The sequence below is a fragment of the Haliotis rufescens genome, unplaced genomic scaffold (genome assembly GCF_023055435.1).
Source record: "Haliotis rufescens isolate VD_foot unplaced genomic scaffold, xgHalRufe1.0.p SCAF_6, whole genome shotgun sequence".
Classification (NCBI taxonomy): Eukaryota; Metazoa; Mollusca; class Gastropoda; order Lepetellida; family Haliotidae; genus Haliotis; species Haliotis rufescens.
This window is the reverse complement of record NW_025964334.1, coordinates 46,727,526-46,745,471: the sequence shown is the minus strand read 5'-3', so window position 1 is coordinate 46,745,471 and position 17,946 is coordinate 46,727,526. Positions and strand designations below refer to the sequence as shown.

At 39.0% G+C, this 17,946-nt stretch overlaps 2 protein-coding genes across 2 annotated transcripts; one reads left to right on the top strand and one right to left on the bottom strand.

Annotated features, from left to right (window-relative positions):
- Window positions 1-969: 969 nt before the first annotated feature.
- Window positions 970-6,885, top strand: LOC124142892. The gene is made up of 5 exons (XM_046511586.2): window positions 970-1,159; window positions 1,956-2,106; window positions 2,535-2,733; window positions 3,819-3,955; window positions 5,176-6,885. The coding sequence occupies exons 1-5, from the start codon at window positions 975-977 to the stop codon at window positions 5,641-5,643; spliced, it is 1,140 nt and encodes a 379-aa protein (XP_046367542.1). The 5' UTR covers window positions 970-974; the 3' UTR covers window positions 5,644-6,885.
- A 253-nt stretch (window positions 6,886-7,138) lies between these two features.
- On the bottom strand, window positions 7,139-17,472 carry LOC124142893 (regulation of enolase protein 1-like). The gene is made up of 6 exons (XM_046511587.2): window positions 17,318-17,472; window positions 16,329-16,354; window positions 12,341-12,461; window positions 10,792-10,836; window positions 9,500-9,631; window positions 7,139-9,110 (listed from the first exon to the last, which is right to left on the bottom strand). Exons 1-6 carry the CDS (start codon window positions 17,456-17,458, stop codon window positions 8,922-8,924), a joined length of 654 nt encoding a protein of 217 aa, XP_046367543.1. The 5' UTR covers window positions 17,459-17,472; the 3' UTR covers window positions 7,139-8,921.
- Window positions 17,473-17,946: the final 474 nt, after the last annotated feature.

The window sequence follows — 17,946 nt, the reverse complement described above, 5'->3', positions numbered from 1 at the left end:
TATCACTGACTATCATGGGAAATAGTATACCACTCAAAAGAAGTTAAAGAACATCTATTCTTTTATATTACTATAGTTTATCGGTCAAACTTCTTTTGAATAGTATAAATAAACGCAAACAAAGAACTATTTTTCAGTGTAACAATATCCAAATCTGGCGACCCCACACTGCCGAATAATCATAGGTGACACGCCATGATATAACTGGAATAGCGTTCACAAAGCGTTGTTAAAACACATTCACTCCCTCCCTCCCTCCCTCACTCACTCACTCACTCACTCAATGATGCATTATGCGAAACTGAAACATCGGTGTTAGATTCATATGCAAGTTAACATTTGAGTGACACAGTTGAGTTTGGACCAGTTCAATTAATCTTGCTTAGATTTTCAATTTGGCCGAGCCTAGTACAACTCTCTCGTTCATTTTCTTTGTGATACATTTATCCAACATAGAGGAAACATTCGATAAAAACTTATATTGTTGGGCTAGATATAGTCTGTCATACAAGTTCTCTAACAAATGTATCCAAATCAGCCCATGCAAGTCTATCATATTTGGCAAGTCTAAATTATTGATAATGAAGAGAGTCTCTGGGCTACTGCTTATTATATTTTATTACGATAATTTTAGAACTGTTTTGCCTGTAAAATATGTTTATTTCAGAGACGAGGTGTTAGTCTAGAGTTCATACAAAAACAATCTCAGACCTTTCGTTGGTTATTATATATATGAATTAATCTGATTATCAGTCAAGTCGCTTAACATGTAACGATTGTTGCTGTGTTCTGATTGTCTGATTCGTGTTTAATATGGGAAAATAAATTCCTTAATATGACATTTATTTTAAGGCTTTGTGTGAGAAAACAGAAAGCCACATTCCATGACCCGTGCTGGCTTGGCAATGTCTATGAATAGACTTGGGGGTTTCCCCCACGATATCGGTCACGTGACATAGCGTACTAAAATCAAAATGGCGACGTCCATGACATGTGAAGATGAAGGTGGGGAAATAAAAGGACCAGAAACAAAGTGTCGTACCGAGAAAATGGTGTTTATATCTGAGGAAATGGAGCGATGGAACTGCTTGAGGAATAGCCTGGGTTTGGAAGAAAAAGACAACCCAGTTGTTGCAAAATACTTGCTAGATTTGTACAGGTTTGACATCCAAACTCCCACCGATTTATCATTGTAGATCTATCAAGATCTTCACATCTTTAATACAGCCATGATATCTGTTTTACTCCAAGGCGATATCTGTTTATCCCTCGACTCGGATTAAGACATCTGAGTTTAATGACATTGCTTTTCTGTAGTCTACAGTGTCAGCCTAGAGTAGTAGAGATGTAATGATATTAGCGGCATATAGCCTAAAGGCCTAATGGTTAAAACAGTTGTGGCTTGCTTCGACACTGCATTTGCTTCCTTATAATGGAATTTTCCTATGGTAACGTGACCTTTCATTTAAGGACCTACTAACACTCCTATGTCTTAATTACCATGAACATGATGAGAGTTTCACTTTTTAGAAACTTATAGTTATTAAAATGAATCACTAGCAGCAACAGCAACACTTGGATAGTTTGATCTACATAGGTCTTTGAAAGGCATTTAGAAGTGATACACACAAGGAAGAGAATATATGGATGTCAACTTCTTTATTATGAGGAACACAATGTTTCGGAGTATATGCTTACTCCTTCATCAGGTGATGGAGTAAGTGTATACTCCAAAACGTTGTGTTCCTCATAATAATGAAGTTGACATCCATAAACTCTCTTCCTTATGGATGTATTAGATCTATCATTCTCTTGCATATTTTTGCATATTCTTGTTTATTATAACCGTTACATGATTGAAAGTTGCAAATATTCAAGAAATATTAGGTGAGCGGCACAACCTTGTGGTTCTCTAGTTGTATCAATGATGATGAGTGTTGTTGGTTTTGTTTCAGCAATGTGGGAAGTACTGTCACACAACGAAACATCCACTCGCTTCCAGACTGGTCACCCCCAGACTCACCAGGCCTCATCACCAACTCAGGTCTTGAGGAGACACGCAAGAAGAGAATTGAGGACATTGCATCAAAAATTAGAAAAAGAAAGGTCTGTATGTAATTGTGCGTCTGTGTGTAATCAGAGCTTTTGTCAGAATTTGCCTCCAGTTATTTTCCTCATGTGTTTTGTCATGTGGTAGTCAAAGGTCAAGTTCACAAGATGTTTTTATCGCAAGACTTGGATCATGCACCTCATGGTGACACAGGCTGCCTTACACCCCCCCCCCCCCCCCCCCCCCCCCCTATAATTAGCCAATGGTTCAGTTATTAACCGACCAAGTGATATAGCGGAAAGTAAATGCTGAGCATAGTGTTGAACAACATTCATTTCCTCACTCACCTACTTGGATTGTGCCCTTTGAACAGGTTTGATTAACTTATTGATATGATTGTTATTAATACCATACCTCATCCTGGCCTAATCAATGTTCTCTAAAATGGAGGGTATCATTACAAATTATCCGTTTTCTCCAACAGCTAAATGATTGTCAAGATTCTCTATCCACTGTGTCGGAGCCACCACCTGCCCCCGCCCCGGTCAGTCCCGTGTCCAGCCATATCGTGTTCAAGGAGCTGGACGCACACTCAATTATCATGATGTCCAGACACCCCGTGGTCAGTCTGGTCAACGACCAACAGATCCTCGCCCTGGACTCTGCCATGACCTTGTCTCAAGGTTGGTACCAGTCAGAGCAGATATAATTGATTGCAAGTATGATCAGTCCAGAGTCTATGTTGCCTCAATGTGGAGCATCTCAAAGTGGTGAGTGGGTGAGTGAGTATGGCTTAACGTTGCTTTTAGCAATGTTTCAGCAATATCACGTCGGGAGACACCAGAAAATGGGCTTAACTCATTGTACCCATGTAGGGAATCGAACGTGACGAGCCAACACTTTAACCACTAGCCTACCCCACCGCCCCCTCAAGGTGGTGAGTTAACCTCTAGGCTACAGCGGGGCTATTAAGAATCTATTTTTCTAGTATGCCAGCACGTTATATTGTACGTCCATTTCTAAGGTAAAGTGTGTTTAAATCATAAAGTTGTTGATAAATATAGATTTTTCATAAAGTTTATAAGTGAGATAAAACACATGCCTCAGTGTTGAATTAAGAAATAAACGATGAGTGGGAGTTTTTTATAATACAATGCAGGGAGAATAAAACATGAGGGATACAGCCCTAAGCAGTTAATTCTCCCCGAAGAGTTTTACTGTATGGTAAACAACAACCACGAGTCGTTTGTTCTTATATAAGATATCAACATAATGTGCAGCCTATTTGAAGATCTTAATATAATGTACAAGCTTTGTGAACATTTATGCGTATTTCAATAATGATGACTCCCTGATACAATCCGACCTCGGCAGTGTTGGACAAGTCTATTTTATGAAGTGGGGGTTACGTTTGGTATTTCCCAGATATTCTTACAAGTCGATCGATACTGATTGTCATATTTTGCCCACTATTGAATGCAATTGCGATAATCTGCGTTGCCCATCTACATCTATGGGGAACAACTCACAACACACTTTCCTCTCAAAAATAACATTGTCTAATTTACGACATAATTAAGTTGGCATGTTCGTATCTCCAGAAATGACGTCATGACAGAACAATGTTTTATCACGAGAAAAAACATTCTTCGTTCTTCATTGTTCTTTGTGATTGATCGTGTTGCTATTTTATATTGAGATTTAAGTCCCCCAACAGTGTTTTTTGCTACGCTTACAATGTGGTCTTATGTTTTCATTCCTGTTCCAGAAAACAGTCGTAAATGGAAGCAGTTTTGTGCTGCCAACCGTGATGGCAAGACCTGCGTGTTGCCAGGCCTGTACAGGCTGTGGCAACAGAACAAGTACCTGGACGCCGTCCTAGTGGTCAACAGGCACCGGGTTGCTGTGAGTTGGAGGATTCAATACACTTCTCAAATTAAGGGGGCCCTTGGGTCCTTAAAGGATTGCTGCAATGTTATTTGTATCTTGGGAACTGTTGTTATTCCAGGTTAGGATAGGCGCTGAGCAACCAATGCTGGTGGTAAGAGGCAACAAGAATGGGTAGTCAGGTTCTGTGACTTAGTTGATTGTGTGTCATCGTACCCTCATGGTGTGGATTGTTGCTCATATCAATCACTGGTCGTTTCCATCAATCACTTCCTGTGACAGACTCATTTAGTTCCTGGCTGCTATCATATAGTCACATTTTTGCAGTGTTAAACAACAAATGCATGACAGAATCCTCACCAGTGTACTTTAAATTGTCAAAGTAAAAAAGTTTTAAGTCAAACGCTTCTGAAACTATGAAGACATTAATTTAGGATAAAAATCATCTTGTCAAATATCAAGTTCGGATTTTGGTGAAAACTGGACTTTTTTACATTCCCAACAGAGTCCGAATTGGACGGATTCCACTGTATCTTACTCTATACTTGCATCAAGTAAGGAGTCCTTAAGTAATCTCCATACCATGCTGATATTAATCTGCAGTACATTTCTGTCACTCATCAGTTTGAAATCAACAACCATTCAAAATGACCCTTTAAGCCAAGTTCTGCATAGATCTCCATTCAAAATAATAACTTATTGAATCTGCAATATATTTGACTAAATCAGAAGAGTGTTACAAAAGAATTTTTTAGCTGGGAAATATGTATGAATTGTTTGAAAGGCATTACTTAGAAGTTGACGGATGACAAAGCAGACACAATTTATGGATAACAACTTTTTTAATACTGTAAAGGCGACATTTCGTTATAGATCCTTATACCGTTGTCAAGCAAGACAGCTTTGACGAAACGTCAGCTTTACAATATTAAAGAAGTTGTTTTCCATAAATTGGGTCTACTTTGTCTAGAAAAGATGTTTCCCTGGGCACAAAAATGGGTGGGGACCCCTAATGCTGCAAGATGTTCCGGATATTTTTGAGATTTCACACATACATGAAGTAGAGCACTGGCGATATCATCACCTGTTTCAATAATGAAAGACAATATTATTTGATTTTGTGTCATTCAAATTGGACTCAAAACAATGCTTTGAACGTGAATGGGTCTTGAGTGTTTATTACATTAGAATGGAGATTAAATACTGCAGCTAATGGAGGATGTTTGTTTTTCCTGCAGCTCCACAAGATCCTGCTGATTGGAGCATCACCAGTGCTGAGTGGCGAGTTCGGGCAGGAGCCCATCCACGATATGAACGAGTATAGACTCGAAATAGACAACACTGATATGAACAATACCGTGTTGGTGTCACTGGTGCGCTACCTGTACACCGGGCTGCTGGTGTGTAGTCCCCGCCAACAGATGGCGCTGCATAGGTTGGCCAGACTACTGAAGATCGACAGGTTGTGTGCCATGTGCAACAAAGTGAAGCATGCTGGGAGTGCAGACAGGAAGTCAGTGGGGCGGGCAACTAACAAGGGCCATAATGAACAAGACAAAGGTGATGATGTGTGTGTTGAGAAGCCTGTCAGTCGTGAACACGGTGTATCCCTGTTAGGGAATGGACAAGCAGTGAAAGACAACACAGTCAGTACAGAAATGCGAACCTGCAGTGGTGACAGTGTCAGTAATGGAAGGTTTGGCTGAGATGTGCAAGTCGACAAGTGTTGGCTCCACTATGTCTACATAGTGATGAAACGTTTACTCCATCAAAAGCCCCTACAGAAGATCAGTTCAGATGAACCAACCAAAAAAAACCCAGGACAACCCAATCTATATGAATGATGAGTGAGTTCTTGAGTCATCAGATGTTGCCTTTCATGATGATTTCTTTCGCACCTTGATTCAGAAATGTTGATTTTATCAAAAGAAAGCCCACACATTTTTTATCGATGGTGCTCCCTGAAGGGTGAATATGCGGTGGCACTCAAAAACAACAGGGTGTATATAATATTCACAACCATTTAATCATGATGATGGTGTATCCTATACTGAGCTTTTGTTTTCAAGATCAGATATGTTGGTCTGAATGTTTTACTCACTCCTACCGAAAAATTGCCTCAATGCTGATTGGATGATTAGAAAGTTCTCGATCTTCGATTATCCAAGTTCAGAAAGTTAACCTGATGCAGTCTCCTGTGGATGGGTGGTCAGATCTTCACTAAGAGAGGTGTTATATCAGGGTTAAAGATCTGATGTTAAGGAGACTGATAAGCATGATAAGAACCCAGTAATGAAAGCATCAAGCAGGGTATACAGATCCTTGATCATCCAGGGTGTTGTATCCATTCAGTCATCATTTATACCCTAGCTGGGCCCATTCACAACCTCACCTTTGTTTGGAGTCTGATTTGAATGACATTTATAAATACTACAAATAGCCATCCAATCCAGTAACACTCGTGAACGAGAGACATTTTGTGGAAAGCTACTGATAAGAAATGCAGATATTTTGACTTCAGTTTCCAAAGGAAGCTCAGTTGCAAATGGCCCAGGGTATTTGTCGCATAATAAAATGGAGATGTTCACACTTCATCATGTCGATCAGTTAGGATTGGGTAAACAGTAAATCTTTGTTTGAAGTCACACATTAACAATCTCGCTGCCCTCCAAGTGGTCTCCTCCTCATCTTCATATTTTGTTGTTATGTGGCTCCCAAAGTTGTTGGACAAAGTGACAGATTCTCTCTGACTTGTGACTGATCAATCATGGGGTTGGGTTGACAGTAAGCAGCATGTTAATTACTGTCTGTGACACCATGGAGAGCAATACATGGATTTGGAACTGATATTTAGTAGGCATGTATTCACAGGAGTGGACCTGCTTTGTGAAATCTAGGGCTGGAAGATTCGTGAAACCAGAAGTAAAAATAAAGCATGAACATGTTCATTTTCCATTGTTTCTTTGTTCTCCCAATGTACGGTCGAGTCTGGGACAGGCAGACCATGACAGACGTCATGGGCAATGATCCATGGCATGTGATAAGACACAATCAGATCACACATGGCCATCCCCTCTCTCCTCCACATGAGGCCTAATCTGGCTAACCCATACTTCAGGAAGTATATATATATGCACCTTCATCAGCTGGCTCCTTTGGTTCAGTCAACAGCATCTGCCGTCTGTTCATGGGGGACACTGATTTAGCAGTAAGCTTTTATTATCAATGGGACAGATTGCAAATATTCATGTTTCAAAAATGTAAGAATTTGGGATGCACAAGACAAATAGGCATGTAGACGAGGTGAAATGGGGTTTAGCATTGTATTCAACATAACTCACTCACAAAGCAACAATTAAATATGCAAGTGTTTGCTGCTGCTTAGGCCAGGCTTTTTTTATTTTTAGGACTACGGATTTTTCAGCCCAAAGTCCAGGGTTGGAGAAGGGAAAAAAAAGCTAAAAAAAACGCCATTTGTGACAATACAGCCCCTTGTAACAATAAAAATTCTACCACTTACAACACGGACAATTGTCAAGGGAGGCTATTCATGTTTGGCTTCGAGATCAACAACGATTGATTATGTATCTCTTTACTATTTTACAACAGTAAATTCATATGTGTTTTATTAAAAGGTGATGATAAATCTGATTATTTCTTTTAACATTTTCTCAAAAATTAGAGTCGGCGGGTCCGTAATCCGAAAAATATAAAACGCCTGGCCTAAACTTACGATAGTCTTATGCCAGGTATATAGCGCTAACCAACTGAGATACCATGGATACCCCACACTGACACAGTATACCGACTCTGAGACAGACAGTCCTTTTTTATCACAAAATGCTGAATGGCACAGGGTAACAAAAAGTACCATCTTTTAACATCTTTGTCACGATGCAGCCAGGGGATCAAACCACGTCCTTCCTATCGCTAGGCAGTCATTACGCCACAGAGGTAGTTTAATAGACACACATATAATAAGAAAATCATTTTGATAATATAAATCATTAAATACTTCTTTTAGATGGAACAAATCCTGAGATTACATAAGTATGAGCAATGCCCGCTACACACCATGCCATGGTGTACAAGGCATGTATAGAGTTCACAAGTTGACTTAAATACAATGTAATGCCCACTTGGGTATAGAACGTTGCTATTAAAAATTACATCCCTGGTAAAGCACTGAACAATCCTGACTAGATAGGTCCACACTGGAGCACTGCACTCCACATTTTAGGAAGAATGTGAAACTTGACCATTGATTTTTCTTCCTCACAAGATAGATATCGTAACAGTAACTACCTCCTAAGCTTGTCAAGTTTGAACCCAGTGTGTTTCAGACTTTTATACAACCACTGTGATACATGATCAACTTCCTGTCTACAGAATGCTATATACCGGTAATAATAAAACTCAACACCATTCAGATAACTTTATCCCATATGTGTCATAATCTTGACAACTGATATAACTTGAAATGTTATTTGACAATATTTCCAAGTACACATCTTTCAACAGTCTCAATACAAATATATGTATATAAAGTCAGATATATATTGATATATTCTCAAATGGACAATTTCTCTTAAGTACATGGTTAAGGTCAATAATGTAGAATATAATTTTCATCCCGTTAAAAGTGCCCTGCACTGATTCTTAATTCTTCAAAAACCCAGCCTCCCACATTTAAGGAAATGTGACCAACAATGGCTTTGTGCAGCATCATAATCATGATAATACATGACATCCCTAATAGGGACTACCATAAACATCATAACAATACCAAGATCAGCCAAAAAACTACTGTAAAAGTTAAATGTGAAACAAGGATGTAAAACTAAGAATTTACTTCTTATTGCAAAAGTTAAAAATAACATTCTTTTTCCCTCTTGATTTTTACACTGTGCACAGTGATATCAGTTGATACACTAATCACATTATCCCCCATATGCCCAAGCTTGTCCTGATCAAACCAAAACGGTTAGGCATTGGTGTGGTGGAAGCCGTCGGTCTCGTTGATGTTGAGGTAGTTGAAGACCACTGAAGACCCTGGTGCAGTGACTGGCTCACACGCAAACAAACCAATCTTCACGTCTGCTTTTTGCGGGTTGTTGAGGTGAGCTATACGGATGAACTCCCAGTTGTCAGAAGAAGGGTCCTTCCTCTCAACCTGAACAACAACACAAGTGAAATGTTGATCGCTGAACAATGAACTATCACATTATTTCAACCATGTCTGCAGAATCAAAATGTTAATTTTGTATCTTGATCACATTATTACTCAAGAGATAACAATATATGAAACAACACTGGGTCAATTTAGTGTCCTCAAAAATAATGATAAAAATTATATCCTTTTATCAAACATAAAGGATTTTGATATTGACAATGTGATTGATATTGCAACAACAAAAACAATTTTGCTTCGGCAGATTTGAAGACAAAGCAATTAAAAAAAACACTCTGGACACAAAATCCTCCAGATGTGGTTCATAAGGATATATCTTTCATCTGAAGGAATATGAAAAATGGCTGACTGAGTGACTGTGTGTGACCTACCACAATACTGTCTCCCAGTCTGAAGAGGCGCAAAGTGAGCTTGCTGCTGTCCCACTTGGTGGTGGACCAGTCGCTGTTGTAGTTGGTCACCACACAACTCAGCCGCCACGCCCCGTCCGAATACTCCAGACCCTACAAACAACAGTCACAGGTACTTTCTGATTGGCTTGAGCAAAGGGATGCCAGACCAGTGATTGACAGCATGAGCACTGATACACACAATCTGGGTACTATGATAGACTAGCAGTCCCATCACACATTGTAACTGTCCAATGCCCATTCTTGTCGGCTGCGGCAACGAGCATGATCACTCGGGACCTGTTCTCTGCTACATGTACTCCATGTTTATTAAGGTACAAGTAACATTTTGTTGACTTTGTTGTGTCATTTTCACAACAGTGACCTTGACCTCCAATGTCAGGCACCTCAGAGCAGGTACACTACATTAATAATGTCTGTGAAAACACCTGATACATGTACAAGATCAAATTCAGACACACATTAAACAACCATGTTGTACTCTATAAATGACAGAGAATTAAAATGTCATGACATTAGTCTCTCCTTATCATATAATCCTTGGTTAAAATGAGAACATAACTTGGTGAGTGAGTTGGGTTTAACACCGATTTGAACTTGTCACGGTGTGTCAGCTTGCTGGGGGAGGGGTGGGGAATGTGTAAGTGATGCAGGTCTTATATATTTTCCACCTTTGTGAAACCCACGAGCACAAATATGCTGCTGAAAATTAAGAATCCTACTCTGTGAATCTGAACTTAAACCCACGATCTTAGATTTCTGGCAGCACTTATGGATGAAAGCATCGCTGACATCATCACTGTTTGATGGCGATTCATAAACAGATGCTTCACAGCCTGTAGAGTCGGAATTGTACAATGGATTGCCTTTACCAGCTTTAGTTTTTTATGATTACGGAAATGGTCTTGTTGCTTCCTTAAATGACAATTTAGCCACTCCTACCAAGGACAAGACAACAGTACTGTGAGAGGCAGCCTGGATTATCCTGTGCATTATTTCTCCATTCTCCAGTACAATAAATACCCTGGATCTATTTGCCACCATTTCGGAAATTACATCCCCACCTTCATCTTTCCTATCTCTATCAAAGCACAGAATTCTCTCGCTCAGAAGAGTCATTTTGTTAGATAGCTATTTTTAGAATTGTTCTTTTAGAGTAAGGTTCAAAACAAAGCTATGTCCACAAATGGGTCAAGGTTATTTATCATAATAACATACACTGTAGAATCAAAGATAAGTATGATGGAACTTACTGTCTTGACCCAGTGATCTCCGTCCAGTCTCACCATCAGCCCAGCCTGTGGAAACAGATAGAGTGGTCTACAACAGTCACTTGACAACACAGAGACAGCCACAACACTTGACAACAGATAGAGTCAGCCACAACACTTGACAACAGATAGAGTCAGTCTACAACACTTGACAACGGATAGAGTCAGTCTACAACACTTGACAACAGATAGAGTCAGCCACAACACTTGACAACAGATAGAGTCAGCCACAATACTTGACAACAGATAGAGTCAGCCACAACACTTGACAACAGATAGAGTCAGCCACAACACTTGACAACGGATAGAGTCAGTCTACAACACTTGACAACAGACAGAGTCAGCCACAACACTTGACAACAGATAGAGTCAGTCTACAACACTTGACAACAGACAGAGTCAGCCACAACACTTGACAACAGATAGAGTCAGTCTACAACACTTGACAACAGATAGAGTCAGCCACAACACTTGACAAAGGATAGAGTCAGTCTACAACACTTGACAACAGACAGAGTCAGCCACAACACTTGACAACGGATAGTCAGTCTACAACACTTGACAACAGACAGAGTCAGCCACAACACTTGACAACAGATAGAGTCAGCCACAACACTTGACAACAGATAGAGTCAGTCTACAACACTTGACAACAGATATAGTCAGCCTCAACACTTGACAACAGATAGAGTCAGCCACAACACTTGACAACGGATAGAGTCAGTCTACAACACTTGACAACAGACAGAGTCAGCCACAACACTTGACAACAGACAGAGTCAGCCACAACACTTGACAACAGATAGAGTCAGCCACAACACTTGACAACAGAAAGAGTCAGCCACAACACTTGACAACAGATAGAGTCAGCCACAACACTCGACAATGGATAGAGTCAGTTTACAACACTTGACAACAGACAGAGTCAGCCACAACACTTGACAACAGATAGAGTCAGCCACAACACTTGACAACAGATAGAGTCAGCCAGGATTTACTGGATGCATGCAGCATCAAAGTTAAAGTCACAAGGCTCCATGAGACTCTATATAATAATAATAAAAGGTAGTCTGTCTTACAGACCCTGATACAAATATATATCAAATACAGCCCATACAAGTCTATAATGTTTGGCAAGTCTAGATTACTGCAGTTTCAGTTTCTGAAAATGAAGAGAGTCTCTGGGCTCCCTTTTATTATATTTGTATTAAGATAATTGAACAACTGTTTTTTTCTGTACGAATTGTTCATTTCAGAGACGAGATGTTAGTCTAAATAAAAGGGTAAACAAGAAGATGCAAACATACACAACGGGTGTTTTGGTACAACAAAACAGTATAAATATTGCGTAATGATAACAGAAAAGGCTTTATTGGGTATTACGGTAAATTACAGTGTTGTGATAATATATTGAAGTTTTAACTTTTCTCTCTGAGTATTGGTATGCAAGCAGCTCAGAATTATTAAGGTAACAGGGATTTATTTTGCATATTTCACACAGATATGCAGCTTATCTCGAGCCCCGCATTACCTGGTCAAACTTGTTGGTACTCAGCACCTCAAACTCGGTCTCCACATACACCTTGTCTTCTTTTATCACTGTGTACAGGAAGTGACCATTATCGTTTCGTAGCTCAGGAACATAGTATGTTCTGAAAAAGGATTATTTACCTACTGAATATAAAAAAACTAAAAGAGAATTCAGAAAATGTCTTGGAAAGCTTTTTAATGTGAAGAGATGGTATGTGTAATTCTTGAGTTCCTAGACACCAGGATCATTACAATCATGTATCTTACTCCAATGCAATACCTGTCAGACAACTTCCATAGGTCACATCAGAACCATGAGTGAACTTAGTCTGCTCAGTCTGAATTAAGGATGAGTGAGTTCTTGAGCCAATCAGATGTCTGCTTTCGAAAATGATTCGGCTTCATTTCTTTTCCACTGCATTCCGGGAAATGTGATTTTAATAAGAGATAAGCCTCACAGAAGACAAATATTCCTTTGATGGTATTCGCTTTTGGTGTTCATGCCATGGTACCATAATGTCCAGAAAATACATGGCTCAGCCTTTATTATTTACATGTAGCACTGATCAATTAGCTTCATTTTCAAGTTATAGAAATCAGATATGCTGGTCACTTGTTTAGAGAAATTAGAAGAGGCAAGGGAGTCAACTGACTATAATACCAATTCCACCTTTGCCGAACTAGCACCTTGTTTAAAAACATGAAAATATTTGGGAAATATCCGTTAATCCCGAGTTTGCGGTACATATGCTTTGAAAATCCTGCAATCAACCAAATTCTGCATGGCAGCTTACAAAGCGCGATGTTGAGTTCATGACGCGATTTTGACTGGACTATGCATAGACTCGTTAGTCCTTAATTCCAGCCTAGTTTGGCAAGGGTGGAAACTGGACTCAGGATATACCTAGTCAGTTAACTCCCTTACCTCAGGAAGATGTTCTATGGAGGGATTGTTATCATAATAAAAGATTTGATTATAATGAGATTGTCCCAGGCATATCTGTGATACATTTCTGACTCTCAAAGCATCTCTATGCAAGTATATCTCCCTCCTTACCAACCAAATTTGTAAAACAGGAAACAATGTGCATGTATAGCCACATACACATACACACTGTGGACATATTCAATTTGAAAAAAGTTGACAAAAACAGGAATAAAAACATTTGAGCCAGGACGTTTTGATGACAAGGCTAAGAAAATCCATACATGTTTAAGAAAATAGTAACATACAACAATATCCCTAACCTTTACAAAATAATTTGCCTGCAAAGGGCACTTTGTTTCGAATTGTAGATACAGCCAACTCTGCCATACAGTCATGCTTTAGGCTAGTTAAAGGGAAACCACACAACAACTTTGAAAGTATTGAAATATGGATTGGCTTTTTCTTCGTGGATTCAAAATTTGCTTATTATGGACTATAATTTTGTCAAATTCGGGTATAGAAATTCCTTAATCGACACTGTTTTGTGTTTTAATATCATTAATTGTGATGCGCATTACAAGACATTAATGTTTATAGAAACTATATTTGTGATTTTAATAGTATAGAGAAAAAAAGCTTACAGGGGAGGTCACTGAGTTACAAATAGCAACGTTCCAGAACATAATATAGGATGACGTCACAAACAAGAAACGTGACGTCATTGGATAGATTGCTAAGCAGCCCGTCGTTAGGGGAAAGTGGACTGCTATCAAGTTACATTTGCATTGTTTTTTATGAAAATTCTATCCATTTTAACTATAATACTTGTTTAAACATTTACATTTAGTGCATTATATATTCCATTGTTAACGTTTATTTTCTAAAAAACTAAGCCAGAAATAGCAATCAGCTCTACGCATATTTTCTCCCAATCAACCGGTGATTTGGTAACAAAATACCCAATAAATATAACTTCAAAGAATTTTGATGCAACGATCGGATAAATTGTATCTGAAACTATTATTTTATTATTTATTATTTAATCGAGTTATTTCAGTTGCAATGTTTACTGTATATATTTAAAATAATAATAACCATAAGCATAGCATTTTGGAACAACTGATATCTTACAATTGCCGGATATGTTTTACATTTAACAATTTGATCAGTCACAGTGGAGGCCTCTCTCGTTGTTGCTACAGCAAATAAATGAAAACAAAATGCAAACATCAACAAAATTCACATGAAAATATTAGGCAGTTCCCTTGTTCGAGGAATGTATCCGTCAATATCCACATAAAGGACCAATAGTCCATACAGCTGAAGCTGTACAAAGACACTTGTTCGATGTCACATCTTTGTAACAATGTAATATTTTAAAATATATGTAGCAATTCAGGATATAATAACCTGTCTTTGTCTCCTATCTGATCATGTAAGTTTGTTTCATGTGTTTCAAAAAGGTGTCATATGTCTCATTGGTCAGCAGAGATGGCACATGTCACATGTATGTGCATGATGTCTGCGGCTCTTTAAAAAAAATCCATTGAGTCAGATAAAATAAGCAAACAATCAATGTATTATCGGCTAAATCCTTTAAACAAAGTACCATATTCGACGTAATATGTGCCCAGGGCGCTATCAAAATTAGAAATAGGGGGCTCTTATTAGAATATTATTTTGGTGAAAAATACAGAGTTAAAAGATAAATTTTGTGGTTTATGCTGACAGCCTGAAATATTTATATACGACAGATATATTTTTCCAGAATTTAGATGTCCATAATTAAGGGTGCAAAAACACACGAGTGCGTATTATACGCGAATAAATAAGTCTTTTGTGCATTGACCAATCGGAAGGGGTGCTCATTAGGATTGTTCACTAGCCAATATATTAGCAAATATCGCCATGGGCGCTTATTAGAGCGGGGCGCTTATTACGTCGAATACGGTATATTGTTTTTACACAGGTACTTCACTCCCAGATATGGGCGTATTCTGTCTGCTTTAGTAAACCTTCATGTATTAACACTTAATTTTGACAAATCCACTGTGCTAGATAACAGTGATTAGTCAGTCAACATAATATTGGTTAATCCTTTGGTTGGTGCATTTTTTAGTAACTCAACAGACCATTCCTCCCTTGCTGCCATGTGCATATTACATAACATGTAATTCATTCACCATATCAGACCTGGATTTACAGCCCAATTTTAGATTGAATAACTACCCCTGACAAGAGAAATGCCAAATACCTTTCCAGGTAAACTGAATGGTCCTACCACTAATTACACCTGTAATAAAGTCATTAACTGACCATCAAGTGAATGACGACAAATAGCCAGGTGTAGAGTTTTAACATGCAACATGGAGTGAGTGAGTTAGTGAGCATGGTTTTACGCCGCTTTTAGCAATATTCCAGCAATATCACGGCGGGGGACACCAGAAATGGGCTTCACACATTGTACCCATGTCGGGAATCGAACCCGGGTCTTCGGCGTGACGAGTGAACGCTTTAACCACTAGGCTACCCGACCGCCCTATGCAACATGGATGACAAGAAGGGAGTAGTTATTGTTGTATTTTGCGAACACCTGGTATCATCACTGTTTGGTAGTGATTCATAAACCCATGCTGATGATAGTCAGAATCTTACAATTGACTCTGTTTTTGGCAGAGATTCTTTATGAATTTGGAAAGGGTTTTGTTGCTTTTATTAATACACAATTTGCCTGAAAAATAAGGGTCATTGCTGTTTTGAGTAGATTCTATATGAACTTAACTTCATTGTTGCAAAAATAATACGTACAAGTATTTGCTGTATGCTCAACTACATAACTGTGAATACACATTTACACACGTAATCAAATTTTGCAAGATTATATTATCATCATCCAATTAAATGCGAGGATTCAAGGTGATTCCACCTTACTGTCAACGGGCTTGTCCAAAGCCCAGTTTGATGGGTCGCTGACGCTAATTGGTATCTACTGATTACGAGGGCTAATTAAAATGGTGCAGGCTAGACTATTGAGTTGGAGTGTTGTTTCCCTCTAACTCACCTCTGCCAGAAGTCTGTTAGGGGATCCTGCAAGAAAATAACTTATACTTGTACATCACTGTCATGTCAACATGCATATCTTATCAGTGAGCATTTCGGCACATATTTGTGCACACAAAGGTCATGATGCATGCAGTATTCATTTCAACATTTAACGAGCACAAGTCCCGGAATTTTCACCAAGTCATCTGTCACTGCCTATAACCCATTAGCTGCTATAGCTTGATTCAGTCACTTATATCATATCACTCGGTACGTAGGGGAGATATGATGATAGGTCCTAGCAAAGACAGAATCGTGCTCAAGGAGCATTTTATTCTAAAAACCCTGAAATAGTATAAAAGGTGTGTGTAAAACTTTGGTGACAGTGTTATGATGGCTGCGTTACAGAAAGTTGAGTTCATCACTTCTCAGGCTGGAGGACAGCAAGTCTTGTTTGGAGGCTTCAGGTATCGCCTGAACAACCGCCGACAGACTGCAACTCACTGGAAGTGTGTCTTGGCTAACTGTCTTGGCAAAATTAGCACAGTTGGTCAATTTGTTCGAAATTCATCCCCTCACAACCACAAAGTTTTTGGAGACGACTCAACCTTACGCCTCATGAGTAATCTACGGAGCCGAGTCAAAGAAGATATCAAGCCCATACAGCAGATTTACAATGAAGTCAGGAGTCCTCTAACTATTGATAGATCTGGGCCCAATTTCTCAACACAAAGTTTTTGCTATTAAATAACATTAAATATTACACATTCTTTGTTGTTTGTCTAACAGTCTGGACACTGTTATTATTGAAATAGGGGTGTTCTCATTGTGCCTACACTTTAATTTTCAGTGTAGGCAGACTGAGATGTAGGCAGACTGAGAATGAACCGGTGTGCCTTATGTAGGCTTAAGTTTAATCAGCTGTCAGTGCAACGCTGCAGTATGCAACTAAGGGACGTCGGTTGATTAATATACGCGGTGTAGAGTTTGACAATGGCGGCTTCCTACCATGTTGAGTTTGAGCCCTGATCCATTGTTAGCTTTGGACTGGTAGCTTTTCGGCGGTGAAAACCACTGTAATCCAGGTGGAAAGTCATCTGTTTCAAATTTAGTCGAGACGATCTTCTTCACAACAGTCGGACCCGCCATCTTGTGATCATGTGACAAAACTGGGCGATATAGATCACGTGATTTCACATTTCTTATCGACGTGATTAAGTTTGGTACCTTTTCCCAAGCATGTCGATCTGATGTTCGTAACAAGTTTGATTGATCCTCGATCTAACTTACAGTTTGTTGTAAATCGTATGATGAGTTCAATAACTAGACTTATGTGTTCGATTACTCGAACCCAAGATGTCTGGTCGATATGTTTGTAACTTTCAAATTGTACCCATGGCATATGACATTTTTCAGTTGGCTGAATCAGTGGCAGGCAGGTCCAGAGTGGGGTCGGGAAGGTTCTGGGGTGGCCATCCCCCACCCCAATCCCTTTTTTATTACATCTGATGACATATTTTGTATGCGCTATTCCTACTGTGATAACATGTTGGTTGGTTAAAGTAAGGTTATTTGTAATGGTTTACTGGGTTTACATATAGTGTTTGTGATTATTATTTTTTTAAACACACATAAAA